Below are 14,571 nucleotides of genomic sequence, written 5' to 3'. Positions count from 1 at the left end.
GAATTTATAGAACTAATCTTCACATCTGTAGAATAATCCCCATTTGATCAACATATACCTTCTATTAACAAGCTGCTGGATTCTGTTTGCTAATGTTTTATTTAGTTTTGTTTTTGTATCACTAAACAAGTGAATTTATCTATAATTTATTGGAGCACTTTTTTTGGTCAGATTTTGCCCTGTATCCTTTTATCAAACAGAAGCTTTTCACCAGTGATTTTGTTAAATAAGACACATATGAAAATACATATGACGACTTTTACTCCTTCCAAATTTGGGGGTAAATATAGTTAAGATAATTAGATTAGAACATGTCAATTACATTACTTCCTGGATATAGCTCTCTTTAATTTTCCAAGCACAGAGCATTTATATTTTGTTGGGCATTTTGTTATTATTTTTCAGTTATGGAGAAAACTTGTATAGATGCACTTCCTCTTACTATGAATTCTTCAGAAAAGCAAGAGACTGTATGTATTTTTGGAACTGGTGATTTTGGAAGATCACTGGGATTGAAAATGCTCCAGTGTGGTTATTCTGTTGTTTTTGGAAGTCGAAACCCCCAGAAGACCACCCTGCTGCCCAATGGTGCAGAAGCCTTGAGCTATTCAGAAGCAGCCAAGAAGTCTGACATCATAATCATAGCAATCCACAGAGAGCATTATGATTTTCTCACAGAATTAACTGAGGTTCTCAATGGAAAAATATTGGTAGACATCAGCAACAACCTCAAAATCAATCAATATCCAGAATCTAATGCAGAGTACCTTGCTCAGTTGGTGCCAGGAGCCCACGTGGTGAAAGCATTTAACACCATCTCAGCCTGGGCTCTCCAGTCAGGAGCACTGGATGCAAGTCGGCAGGTAAGATTAAACAAATTTACATTCAATCTTTAAAACATGAATCATTAAATGTGCACTTGCCTCAAAGATTCCAAAATATAATTCCAAGATAAAATGCCCACTAAAAATTACATTTTGCTAATATGTGCTGTGAAAAAATTTTTTTTTTTTTTTGAGATGGAGTCTCGCTCTCTCACCCAGACTGGAGTGCAGCGGCGCAATCTCGGCTCACTGCAAACTCCGCCTCCCGGGTTCATGCCATTCTCCTGCCTCAGCCTCCCAAGTAGCTGGGACTACAGGCACCCACCACCATGCCCAGCTAATTTTTTTTGTATTTTTTTAGTAGAGATGGTGTTTTACCGTGTTAGCCAGGATGGTCTCGATCTCCTGACCTCATGATCCGCCTGCCTCGGCTTCCCAAAGTGCTGGGATTACAGGCGTGAGCTACCACGCCCGGCCTGTGAATAATTTTCTTGAGCTTGACCAAGTAAGGTGGTCAACTGTTATATCTCCTACTGTCTGTACCCTCAGATTTTAGTTTGATGGAATCCCATGGTGTCAGCTTCTGGAGGCTTCTTGTCAGTACTAGAAACTAATACTTGGTGAATATCCTTTTCTGCTTCCATAACCTTGTATGAAACTGGTTCCATTTATGCACCGAGATTAGAAGCATTCATAAGTGATGCGGCACCACAAACACAGAAGAAAGATCAAACTACTCACAGTGTGGAGAACCAGGTCTTATATAAGTGTGATGTGCCTAAAACCATCATCAACTAAAAACCCTGGTACTTACCTATCTAGGACGCCACATACAAGTTTAAAGCATCTTGTTAGATATGTTAATTCTACATCCTTATTTTAAAATCGGTTCACTGTTATATGTCATCATTTGGCATGGTGCTGTTGCAGCCTTTCAAAATAATTATTAAATAAGGAAAAGGAGTAAATACAGCATTAATTAATTGTTTTTAAACCAGGTGTTTGTGTGTGGAAATGACAGCAAAGCCAAGCAAAGAGTGATGGATATTGTTCGTAATCTTGGACTTACTCCAATGGATCAAGGATCACTCATGGCAGCCAAAGAAATTGAAAAGTACCCCCTGCAACTATTTCCAATGTGGAGGTTCCCCTTCTATTTGTCTGCTGTGCTGTGTATCTTCTTGTTTTTCTATTGTGTTATAAGAGAAGTAATCTACCCTTATGTTTATGAAAAGGAAGATAATACATTTCGTATGGCTATTTCCATTCCAAATCGTATCTTTCCAATAACAGCACTTACACTGCTTGCTTTGGTTTACCTCCCTGGTGTTATTGCTGCCATTCTACAACTGTACCGAGGCACAAAATACCGTCGATTCCCAGACTGGCTTGACCACTGGATGCTTTGCCGAAAGCAGCTTGGCTTGGTAGCTCTGGGATTTGCCTTCCTTCATGTCCTCTACACACTTGTGATTCCTATTCGATATTATGTACGATGGAGATTGGGAAACTTAACCGCTACTCAGGTAAATCTCTTCTTATATATTTTCCTCTACTCCTGAAATCAGAGACTATTGCTACGTCATATTCCATTTCATAATTATAGAAAGTCACTCTTCTAAGCATCTTCTTTTTTAAAGTAATTAGAATTAGAAATGTCATGTCAGTTTTTTAAAATGAATCCAGTTTAGATCTCATACAACTATTAAGGATAAAAGTTTGCCAGGTGCGGTGGCTCACTCCTATAATCCCAGCACTTTGGGATGCCAAGGCAGGTGAATCATGTGGTCAAGAGATCAAGACCATCCTGGCCAACATGGTGAGGCATCTCTACTAAAAATACAAAAATTAGCTGGGCATGGTGGTGGGCACCTGTAATCCCAGCTACCCGGGAGGCTGAGGCAGGAGAATTGCTTGAACCCAGGAGGCAGAGGTTGCAGTGAGCGGAGATCGTGCCACTGCACTCCAGCCTGGGTGACAGAGCAAGACTCCATCTCAAAAAAAAAAATAAAATTAAATTAAAAAATAAAAATAATAAAAAAAAAGAATACAAGTTTACTTTCCAGGTTCACTTGGGTAGAGATATTGGCAAACTGACAGATTTCGTGGCTCAAGAAACCTAAAGACACCTACTTGAGTTCCTTTGGTCGGCAGTCAAATGTTAACTAATGTGTTTTCAAGCTTCTATTCTTATGCATGTTACTTCCTTTTGGAAGTCAAAACCAACCATCTTATAAGTAAGGGGGCTAACCAAACATGTGCCACACTAAAGCAAACAAATTCACAAAAGAGCGCTTATAATTCCCTTAATGTTTGACTTGGGGGAAATTGGCCTCCATAACTAGAAAACCAAATAATTCTGAGCAAATATCAAATATTGTCTTACGCACAATCAAAAGATTCAGTGAGAATCAGCTGGAGGAGTTTTAAGACATTCTCAGAGGAAGTGCTGTAAGTCAGTTCTAGTTTAGAAATAGCTAGTTTTGATAGATCTTACTTATCTCAAAAATTATTAGTTAGTCATTAGTGATGCTTCTATGGGTTTCTCTACATTATTTTCCCAACAAATATATGTAAGTTTCCTGGGTAAGAGTCACACTACAAGTGTCTGATTCCTCTCAACTTGTGGTGTAAGACTGATGTATTATATTATGACATAATAAACATGAAAGAACACATTTTGAGAGTGTGAGTAATCCACATATAAAGCAGAAAAACAGAATTCTGATGTAATTGTTTGAGAACATCAAGTTTTGCTTGGGGAACAAAATGCAGATGGCAATGAAGGTTTAAGTGAGTGTTTACTGTCTTTTAGAATTTACAGGGAAAATCAAAACTTTCTACACAACTCCTAGAATCAAGTCCAAACAGAACCAATTACTTTTTTTGCCAAAAATGGTAATTTCTAAGTGTATTTTTCACTAAAGTTATTTTAAAATAATTTTTAAGAAATGCCATACAATTTGCTTTGAGCAAATAATTTGTGCCCACCTTCAAAGTATGGGCAGTTTGTAAAATGCAGTTTGTAAAAATGTAGTTTTGTAATTGCTTATAATTTTTCGTAGGCAATACTCAAGAAGGAGAATCCATTTAGCACCTCCTCAGCCTGGCTCAGTGATTCATATGTGGCTTTGGGAATACTTGGATTTTTTCTGTTTGTACTCTTGGGAATCACTTCTTTGCCATCTGTTAGCAATGCGGTCAACTGGAGAGAGTTCCGATTTGTCCAGGTAAGAACTTCAAGATCATTCCTAACTTTTCATTTTGCTCCATCACTTCCCTAGCAATCACATTTAAAAATTCAAATTAGAAAATGTTGAACCCAGGTACAAAAGGCAGAATCCATAATGATTTGATTTCTTAACACTCGCCAAGATTCCTGACTGCCTCCATAGCTACAGCTAAGACTATAGGGTGAAAAGTACCAAGAACTATTACAATTTATGTGTGGAGATGTACTAGGTACAAGGTGAAAAGAAACCCCAAGACAAAATTTCACCATCTAAAAATTAACCTTACAACATGGACATATAGATATGGAAAACCAGGTGTTGAGATAAAGTTTAAAATCTTCACAGCAAGATTTGATAGATGTCATCACACTGGAAGACTTAATGCTCTTCTGTAAGAGGGAAAATTGTTTTCTCCCACATGTCAAGCACCAACCAACCCCTCTTTAAGAGCAGTTAGTAACTACACATTCTTGTAGACCAGTGGTCCTCAAAGTATGGCACCAGGACCAGCACCATCTGCATCACCTGGAAACTTGTTAGATACACAAAGCCCCAGGCCATGCCCAGGCCTACTGAATCAGAAACTCTGAACCTGTGACCTAGAAATTTAATGAGCCTTCAAGATGATTCTGATGCATGCTTATTATGAGTATAATAGAAAAGAGCATTAGTCTTTAAAATTAGGTTAGAATTTTATAGAACTATTGGAATCTTAGGTCTTGCAATTTCTCCCAGGGACCAAATGCAGTCAACATGTTCTCATTAACACTTTTGTTCAAGGTATTAAGACAGAAATAAACAATAAGCTTTAAAATGTAGGCTGAAACAAGATTGGCTATTGCTTTTTATTGTGATAGAAATGAGCTAGGATCTGGTTTTAGTCAGAAACTATACTAAGATGGTGTTTCTTGAGGTCATACTGTGTCATATTCATCTCTGACCTCTAGAAAAGATGATAAATAAAAGAGTTTCACCTTTGGGAACCAAGACAAGCTACATTATTTATTCTAACTTGGAAGAGTTTACTCCTGGGAAACTTTTCCATCCAGCCAGGTTAAGGTGAAGATACTATGTCATTTGTAAGCAATAATCTTGTTTTAAATGAAGTATTTACCATCCTGAAGAAGGGTTAGTGCTTTTTTTCGTACTTGATAAAGTGTCCTAAACATTATAGGTCTCAAATGTTTATGGTTCTTGACAAATATCTGTCACTGGCTTAGAGTGTTTCACTTTAAGATGTAAATAATGTTAACTTACATATTTTTGTTTCTTGTTTATAGTCCAAACTGGGTTATTTGACCCTGATCTTGTGTACGGCCCACACCCTGGTGTACGGTGGGAAGAGATTCCTCAGCCCTTCAAATCTCAGATGGTATCTTCCTGCAGCCTACGTGTTAGGGCTTATCATTCCTTGCACCGTGCTGGTGATCAAGTTTGTCCTAATCATGCCATGTGTAGACAACACCCTTACAAGGATCCGCCAGGGCTGGGAAAGGAACTCAAAACACTAGAAAAAGCATTGAATGGAAAATCAGATATTTAAAACAAAGTTCAATTTAGCTGGAGTTCTGAACTATGGTTTTGAATGTTTAAAGAAGAATGATGGGTACAGTTAGGAAAGCTGTTTTCTTACACCGTGACTGAGGGAAACATTGCTTGTCTTTGAGAAATTGACATACTGGAAGAGAACACCATTTTATCTCAGGTTAGTGAAGAATCAGTGCAGGTCCCTGACTCTTATTTTCCCAGAGGCCATGGGGCTGAGATTGAGACTAGCCTTGCTGTTTCACACTAAAGAGTTTCCTTGTTATGGGCAACATGCATGACCTAATATCTTGCAAAATCCAATAGAAGTATTGCAACTTCCTTCTCTGGCTCAAGGGCTGAGTTAAGTGAAAGGAAAAACAGCACAATGGTGACCACTGATAAAGGCTTTATTAGGTATATCTGAAGAAGTGGGTCACATGAAATGTAAAAAGGGAATGATTTTGTTGTTTTTTGGAAGTAAAGGCAAACATAAATATTACCATGATGAATTCTAGTGAAATGACCCCTTGACTTTGCTTTTCTCAATATAGATATTTACTGAAAGGAACTATTTTTATAATACAAGAAAAATTTACAATTGATTAAAAGTATCCATGTCTTGGATACATACAAATTTGCAGAGCTGGCATATAATTCTTCCTCTATAAAGAATAGGTATAGGAAAGATTGAATAAAAATGGAGGGATATCCCCTTGGATTTCACTTGCATTGTGCAATAAGCAAAGAAGGGTTGATAAAAGTTCTTGATCAAAAAGTTCAAATAAACCAGAATTTTAGACAGCAAGCTAAATAAATATTGTAAAATTGCACTATATTAGGTTAAGTATTATTTAGGTATTATAATATGCTTTGTAAATTTTATATTCCAAATATTGTTCAATATTTGTCATCTACTAAATTAATTTCTAGTATAAATAAGTAGCTTCTATACCTGTCTTAGTCTATTATAATTGTAAGGAGTAAAATTAAATGAATAGTCTGCAGGTATAAATTTGAACAGTGCATAGATGATCGAAAATTACGGAAAGTCATAGGGCAGAGAGGTGTGAAGATTCATTTTCCTCTATGTGAAATTTGGATCTTTCTCAAATCCTTGCTGAAATTTAGGATGGTTCTCACTGTTTTTCTGTGCTGATAGTACCCTTTCCAAGGTGACCTTCAGGGGAATTAACCTTCCTAGCTCAAGCAAGGAGCTAAAAGAAGCCTTATGCATGATCTTCCCACATGCGAAAATAACTAAAAGGCACTGAGTTTGGCATTTTTCTGCCTGCTCTACTAAGACCTTTTTTTTTTTTTACTTTCATTATAACATATTATACATGATGTTATACAAAAATGATTAAAATATATTCAAACAACATCAATAATCCAGGATATTTTTCTATAAAACTTTTTGAAAATAATTGTATCTACATTATATATTCAATTTTACATCCTTTTTTAAAGGCTTTGTTTTTCTAAAGGCTTTGTTTTCCTTTTTTTGTTTTTCTTTTTTATTTTTTTGAGACAGTCTTGCTCTGTCGCTCAGGCTGGAGTGCAATGGCACAATCTCAGCTCACTGCAACCTCCTCCTCCCAGGTTCAGGTGATTCTTGTGCATCAGCCTCCCGAGTAGCTGGGACTACAGGCACGTGCCACTATGCCTAGCTAATTTTTGTACTTTTAGTAGAGACAGGGTTTTGCCACATTGGTGAGGCTGGTCTTGAACTGCTGGCCTCAAGTGATCTGCCTGCCTCCACCTCACAAAGCACTGGGATTACAGGCATGAGTCTGGCCTTAGTGATATATTTTCTTAATGGCTGCATAATATCACATCAAATAGGCATTTTTCAAACCTCTTTCCTTATTAAACATGTAGACAATATCCATTTTTTACTAAAATAAATAACATTTCAGATAATATCTTTGCACTGATAATGTTGCCAAGTCATTTCTAAAGTGACCTTATCAATCTAATTACCATTGGATGAGGGTGTTGCTTTCATCACACCATTGTAGATTGTCTTTTTTATTTCAGTTTGTGTTTATTTATAATTGGTTGCAAAGGTACACAGAACACATGCTCCTTCAACTTATCTTTGATAAACCCAAACAAGGATACAAAAAGTTGGACGACATTGAGTAGAGTCATGGTATATGGTGCTGACCCTACGGTATCAGTGGAAAAGATAGGGAAAATGTCACTACTCACCTATGTTATACAAAACAGTCAGGTGTGCTGGGGATGGATACGCTCTTTTACTTGAGCATTGATTGATTAACGTTTAAGTACTATCCAGGCTGGTCTAGATAAGTCTTTGGAATTAACCATGCTCTCTTTTTGTTAAAGAAAGGAGTAATGTGTTTATCCTGGCTCACAGTCTATCACCGAAAATAGAAAATGCCATACACAGGTAAAATGCTGACCTATAGAAAAAAATGAACTCTACTTTTATAGCCTAGTGAAAATGCTCTACCTGAGTAGTTAAAAGCAATTCATGAAGCCTGAAGCTAAAGAGCACTCTGGTGGTTTTGGCATAACAGCTGCATTGCCAGACCTGACCTTTGGCCCCAACCACAAGAGCTCCAAGCCCCACCAGCTGACCAAAGAAAGCCCAAGTTTTCCTTCTGTCCTTCCCACAACCTCCCTCCTCCCAAAACTATGAAATGAATTTGACCGTTATTAACACAGCTGACTTCTCCAGTTTACTTAAGGTAGAAAGAGTGAATTTACAATAGATGAAAATAGGTGCTTTGGGCGAACTGTATTCCTTTTAACAGATCCAAACTATTTTACATTTAAAAAAAAAAGTTAAACTAAACTTCTTTACTGCTGATATGTTTCCTGTATTCTAGAAAAATTTTATACTTTCATATTATTTTTGTACACTTTCCCCATGTTAAGGGATGATGGCTTTTATAAATGTGTATTCATTAAATGTTACTTTAAAAATATTTTCTAGTTTTGTTTAATTCTGGTTTTAACTCATCAGCATTCCAAAGAAAGTTACTAAAAGGTTTTGAATCACAATAGTTCCAGCATCTAGGACTAAAAATACTTCCCTTCAGGGATAAGGAAAAGAGAAGGCAGTGCATGGGTTTGAAAGTGCATTAACAGATCTGCAGCTTCTTGCAGTGTAAGCTTGAGCTCAGCGGGGTTGCACAGTCCAGTGTGCTGTGTGTGCTTCAGTATTACCCTCAGAGAGGGGAGAGCATCAGATGGCTAAATGGGGAGGACTGCACTATCCCACGCTGGATTCTTGTGAGAATTAGGAAGTAAAAAAGGCTTTTCTTCTCCATGCAGACGCCACAGGGATAAGGCTAATGGCTTAACAAGCAGATTTCAGGTTGGATTCAGACTGCATGACTGGGCATTAAATGCCTTGCACAACTGGACTGCTGCAGCTCTGATGGGTGTTATCCTGCTTTCAAAGATAGTATTAAAACTTATAAATAAAGAGAGGACTGACAACCTGGAGGAAGCTAGAAGCAAATGGAAAGCCCCTACTGAAAAAGCCATTTCAATTAGAAATTCATTCAGGAGCTCTTCATGCCTCTATTGTTCAGGGATCACAAAAGAGCCATGATAATGATAAATGTATATTATGCATTTCACCTCTGAGAGCATAAAAGCTTCTGGAACTCCATTCCAAAATTAAGGTGTAATGGCAGTCAAAGTACTGCACACAGTAGTTGCAATTTTCATTCTCCATCATCACAACCATCATCTTCACTACCACTTCTCCAACACACACACACGCACACACACACACCCCACGAGAGCCCACAGATAGCCTTACAGGATCCTACTTTAATTTTCTATAATGAATTAGGTTTACATTCTAGAAAAATCCTTCACTGTTCTAAAGGTTTGTTCAGTAGAATTTGGGAAAAGAGCATAAGTTACTCTTCAATGTATCAGAAGCATTTGAAGCAGGTGACTCCATCTTTAATAGAGGCTGAGTAAAATAAGGCTGAGACTGGCCGGGCGCAGTGACTCACATCTGTAATCCCAGCACTTTGGGAGGCCAAGGCAGGTGGATCACCTGAGGTCAGGAGTTTGAGACCAGCCTGGCCAACATGGTGAAACCCCATCGCTACTAAAAATACAAAAAATTAACCAGCATGGTGGCGCATGCCTGTGATCCCAGCTACTCTGGAGGCTGAGGCAGGAGAAGTGCTTGAACCCAGGAAGCGGAGGTTACAATGAGCCAAGATCGCGCCATTGCACTCCAGCCTGGGTGATAAGAGTGAAACTCCATCTCAAAATAAATAAAAAGACTGAGACCTCCTGGGCTGCATTCCCAGGACAGCAGGTGTTCTTAGTCACAGGATGAGACAGGAGTAAGCACAAGGTACAGGTCACAAAGACCTTGCTGATAAAACAAAATGCAGTGAAGAAGCCATCCAAAACCTACCAAAACCAAGATGGCAATGAAAGTGATCTTTGGCTGTCTCAGCTGTTCATGATATGCTAATTATAATGTATTAGTGGCCTAAAATACACTCCCACTAGCACCATGACAGTTTACAAATCCCATGGCCACGTCCAGAAGTTACCCTATATGTTCTAAAAGCAGGAGGAGCCCTCAGTTCTGGGAATCATCTGCCCCTTTCCTGAACATCTCATGAATAATCTATCCCTTGTTTAGCATATAATCAAGAAATAACTATAACTATACTCAGCCAGGCAGCCCATGCCACTGCTCTGCCTATGAAATAGCCCTTTTATTCCTTTACAGTCTTAATAAATTTGCTTTTATTTTATGGATTCACCTCAAATTCTTTCTTATGCAAGATCCAAGAACTCTCTCTTGGGGTCTGGATTGGACCCCCTTTCTGGTAACATATACATTACCTCTCCTCAAGCTCGAGGCAAAGTCCTAAAGTTTCGGATAAGAGCCATATGAGGGAGGTGAAGGATGAAGGGATTGAGAGCAAAGGAACTGAGAAAAGGGGAGTGTGGAAGAGCAAGACAGTGCTCTTGCCATTACCCAGCAAAAGCCAAAAGGATCCAGTACTACTTGCTTTCTGCTGTAAGGGAATTTTGGAAGGCTTTTAATAATATTTATTGCATAATGCCATGAGCAAAGCCTACGCTAACAATTTCACATGCATTATCTTATTTAATCCTCATAACAGTTCACTAAGGTTCTCTTCTTATCCTTATTTATCAGAAGAGGAAACTGAGCTTTGAAATCTCAGTACTTTGACTAAGTTCACACAACTAATAACAGGCAGAGCTGGGATCTAGGCAGTCTGACTCCAGGGCCATCTCCTTTTAACACAACAATATAATAGGGGACACCCATGCTGTCCTCTTAAGTGTCCCTTTGAATCCACAAAATAGACTAAGTGAACCAAACTACTGCAACTCTTCTTAAAAACATTTTTAAAGACAAGAAGCTTATTCACATTTTAAATATTCTTGATTGCCCAGTTCTCAATACTCCAGGTTTACCTATGTTGATTTCAGTTTGTCCTCTAAGGCTGTAGAAACATAGGATCTGTGGTTCCCGCATTAAGTTCAATTCCATTGCAATTGCCATTTTAATCTTCCCACTCTAGTCTGGCCACAAGCTTTCCTAAACTCTAAAGGGAGCTTTGTTCTGGTGGAGATAGGTAAAATCCCCAGACCTGAGGACTCAAAGGGGCAGTCAAGGAGAGAATAGCTCTTCTCCAGAGCTTAAAGGCAAATATTTTCTTTTTCCCTGGTTTCACCTTATTGCTTTGTGTACTGAGTGAACTTATTTGTGTTTGAGATCCAGTAACCCATGCAAGAAATTTCATAACACTTCTCATTTAGTACTTTAATAACAGTTGAAGAATCCAGGGTTACACACGCACACACACACACACACCAGGCTTAGTTCCATTACCTATAGCTGTAAAAATGAGATTGTTTCTCAGTTTTGTAAAAATGAAAGGCTGCTGGACTGGAACTCACAGTATTGTATATCAAAAAGTATCAGATTGTGATAAAATAGAAAACTAGAATTAAACTTGACCTTATGATTTTTAGAAAGTCAACAGATTTTGAAGGAGCCCACCCAGTGTATTCATTTCATTTTTACTAATCCTTTCTTTCATGCTAAGATAGAGATAAAAAGAATGACAGAGTTCCTGTTCTCATTTCATTAGAGCAAAATAAATAAGTTTTAGTGTTCCATAGCTCTGTAGGATGACTATAGTTAACAATAACATATAATTTCAAATAGCCAGGAGGACATTGACTATTCCCAACACAAAGAAATGATAAATGTTTGTGATGATGGATATGCTAATTACACTGATCTGATCACTATACATTGTACATACATAAACATGACTATGTACCTCATAACTATGTACAACTGTTATTTGTCAGTATTAGAAAATAAAAAAGCGGAAGAGATCTGCTACCAAATGCAGGAATTTTCTATAGAGTCTCTTATAGCTAGATTTCTACAGGCTTAACTCTTCTCATGATGGAGCATTTACCATCACCAAGAGGAAATCTTTCGTTTTAGGCACTCCAGGAAATTATCAGGGAGTTCTCTCTGTAGATAACCAAAGTTTTCCTAGTTGTACTTCTACCCATTTTTGTTAGTGTGATCATTTAAAGCAGTGCCTCACCAGCTATCAGAGATGAGGGCCAGTAATTTTTGTTTCATTTTTTTCCAGTTCATTACAAATAAATGCATATGTCCATAAAACACAAAATCACACCCTTAAATATGATGGCAACATCAAATTGCCATAAAAGTTTCTAAACTTCTCACCCCAATTTCTGAATTTATCACAGACTGGTGACAAACAGCTCACAAGCCAGCACCACAGGCAGACCACACTTTGCACAGTGCTCAAACGTAGGCCTAACAACCTGGCTTGGCTTGGCACTTCTAGAAACCGATCCTGAAGCAAGGCTTCCTGTAAAAGAGTTTATACTGGAAATTAAAAATCATCAAATTATGAAATACTGGGAATGGAGTAGTAAAGTAGACAGAGCAGGGAAGGAATAGAGTATGAATTTTCAAGCTGGTTACCCATCTGGGCAACTGGAGCTCAATTTTGCTGGGAAAGTCTGGAAGACAGTGTCAGATATAACTAAGAGTTATTCCCATCAAGGGGAAAGGAAACTGTGCTTTTCATCCACCAAATCCTTGCTTAACATTGGAATACAGATGCTTCCAAGACATTAACTTTCTGGCACTTCTGGCTTTTCCTACACACTTATTGTGTATGCCACCATGTCTGGGGGGAAAAAGACCCATAGGCAAAGAGGTACCAGCATTCATACAACCAGCTTTCAGCTTGTAGAGGTGGCTGCCAAGAGGAGCTTGTAGTTGGCAGTGCCAACTACAACTACTACACCATCCAGTTGGAAACTATACAAAGAGTATGAACAAAGTTCACAGGAGAAACAAGGCTCTGCAACATATGAAAATATATTCTACTTCATTCATAATGAGATGCGTGAAAATTGTAACTGTATCAATACCAGTTCTCACCTAGTAGATGGGCAAAATCCAAAAGTTTGAGCACACATTCTGTGGGTGAGGCTGTGGAAATGTAGGTTCACATACACTGCTCTTGGATATGCAGACTAGGACCACTCCTATGGAGAGCAATTAGGCAATATCTTTCACAATTAAAAATGCAGAGTTAAGTTTTGATCCAGGAGTCTCACTCCTGAGAATTTATGCTATAGATATGCCTACAAGCATTTGCGATGAAAAATAAGCATTGCTATTTGTTTTTCTTGTTTTTCATGAATAACATTGTAAAAGTAGAACATGGGCAGTGACTCAAGCATTCATCTTTGGGACTGGTTAAGGAAACTATGATGCTTTCACAGAATGGAATTCTATGCACCTGTTTAAAACAAACCAAGACACCTTCTTTTACATATATGGAAAGATGTCCAAAATATACTGTTAAGTTTTTAAAAAGGTACAAAATAACATATATAGTATGATTCCTTTTGCATATGTGTATTTGCTTTTAATTGCCTAAAGAAACTCTCAGAAGGATTCAAAAGATCTATACCAAACGAGACGGGAGAACAGAGGAGTAGTGACAGGAGTAGAAGCACTATAGACCTTTTCATATCATTTTGGTTTTTTAATTACATGAGTAGGTTACCTAATTATTAAAATAAATTTAATTTAAAAGGTAATGGGGGACAGGAAGAAATTTGTTAAAAGATACAAAATTACAGCTAGATAGGAAGATTAAGTTGTAGTGTTCTATAGCTGTGTAGAATGACTATAGTTAACAATAATATATATTTTAAATAGCTAGAAGGAGGATATTGAATGTTCTCAACAGAAAGAAATGATAAATTCTTAAGATGATGGAAATGCTAATTACCCTGATCTGATCACTATATATTTTATGTATTGCAATGTCACTATGTACCCCATAAATATGTATAATTATCGTGTGTCAATTAAAAATTTTTAATTAAAAAATTATAAACAAAAAAAAATTTTTAAGTAATTGATTGCATATCCCTGCTAAATCTTATCTTACGATAAACCTCTCCAGCACATTCATTGTTTTCTCTTATATAAAAATTTCTAAATTTTTCATCTTTCTGGTGCCTCTTGTTCAGATCTACAAACATTTCGATGTTCCTTTTAAAACACAGTTCCCTAAACCAAAAATATGATATTTTTCCCTTCTTTCACATTCTGTAATTAAAATAGTATTTAAATTCCTAGTAGACATTTTAGGAATATTCAACAACAAAAAGTTGTCCATTATTTCATCTGTATTGGCATTTTTCTCCATATGTAAAAGACTTAAAACACTTTAATATAAAATAAATTTTCAATAAAAATAGTTTTTATAAAACTGGCTAAAAATAGCAAGTAGGCATCAAAAATATAACTCCAGATGAGGTGCAGGTTTAGAGTATAAGATGATTGTTGCTTCTGTTATTCTAACTTGTGAGTCTCTATTAATTTAGTGTACACGTTCACTGTAAGTTTTTATAGTCGCAAA

General features: G+C 37.3%; 1 protein-coding gene across 3 annotated transcripts in view; it reads left to right on the top strand.

Moving 5' to 3' along the window:
- Window positions 1-13,892, top strand: part of STEAP4 (STEAP4 metalloreductase) — a 35,618-nt gene extending 21,726 nt beyond the window's left edge. For 2 of the 3 annotated variants that reach the window (XM_003252360.2, XM_003252359.2), the window contains 4 exons: window positions 406-863; window positions 1,823-2,350; window positions 3,890-4,054; window positions 5,338-13,892. In XM_003252360.2, the coding sequence (XP_003252408.1) occupies window positions 408-863; window positions 1,823-2,350; window positions 3,890-4,054; window positions 5,338-5,568 (1,380 nt within the window). In that variant the 5' untranslated portion in view covers window positions 406-407 and the 3' untranslated portion in view covers window positions 5,569-13,892. The remainder of the gene's footprint in view (window positions 1-405; window positions 864-1,822; window positions 2,351-3,889; window positions 4,055-5,337) is intronic. The other variant, XM_003252361.2, reaches the window with a different exon arrangement.
- Window positions 13,893-14,571: the final 679 nt, after the last annotated feature.

The sequence above is a fragment of the Nomascus leucogenys genome, chromosome 11 (genome assembly GCF_006542625.1).
Source record: "Nomascus leucogenys isolate Asia chromosome 11, Asia_NLE_v1, whole genome shotgun sequence".
In the NCBI taxonomy this organism is placed as follows: domain Eukaryota; kingdom Metazoa; phylum Chordata; class Mammalia; order Primates; family Hylobatidae; genus Nomascus; species Nomascus leucogenys.
This window is presented reverse-complemented; position numbering and strand designations above follow the sequence as displayed.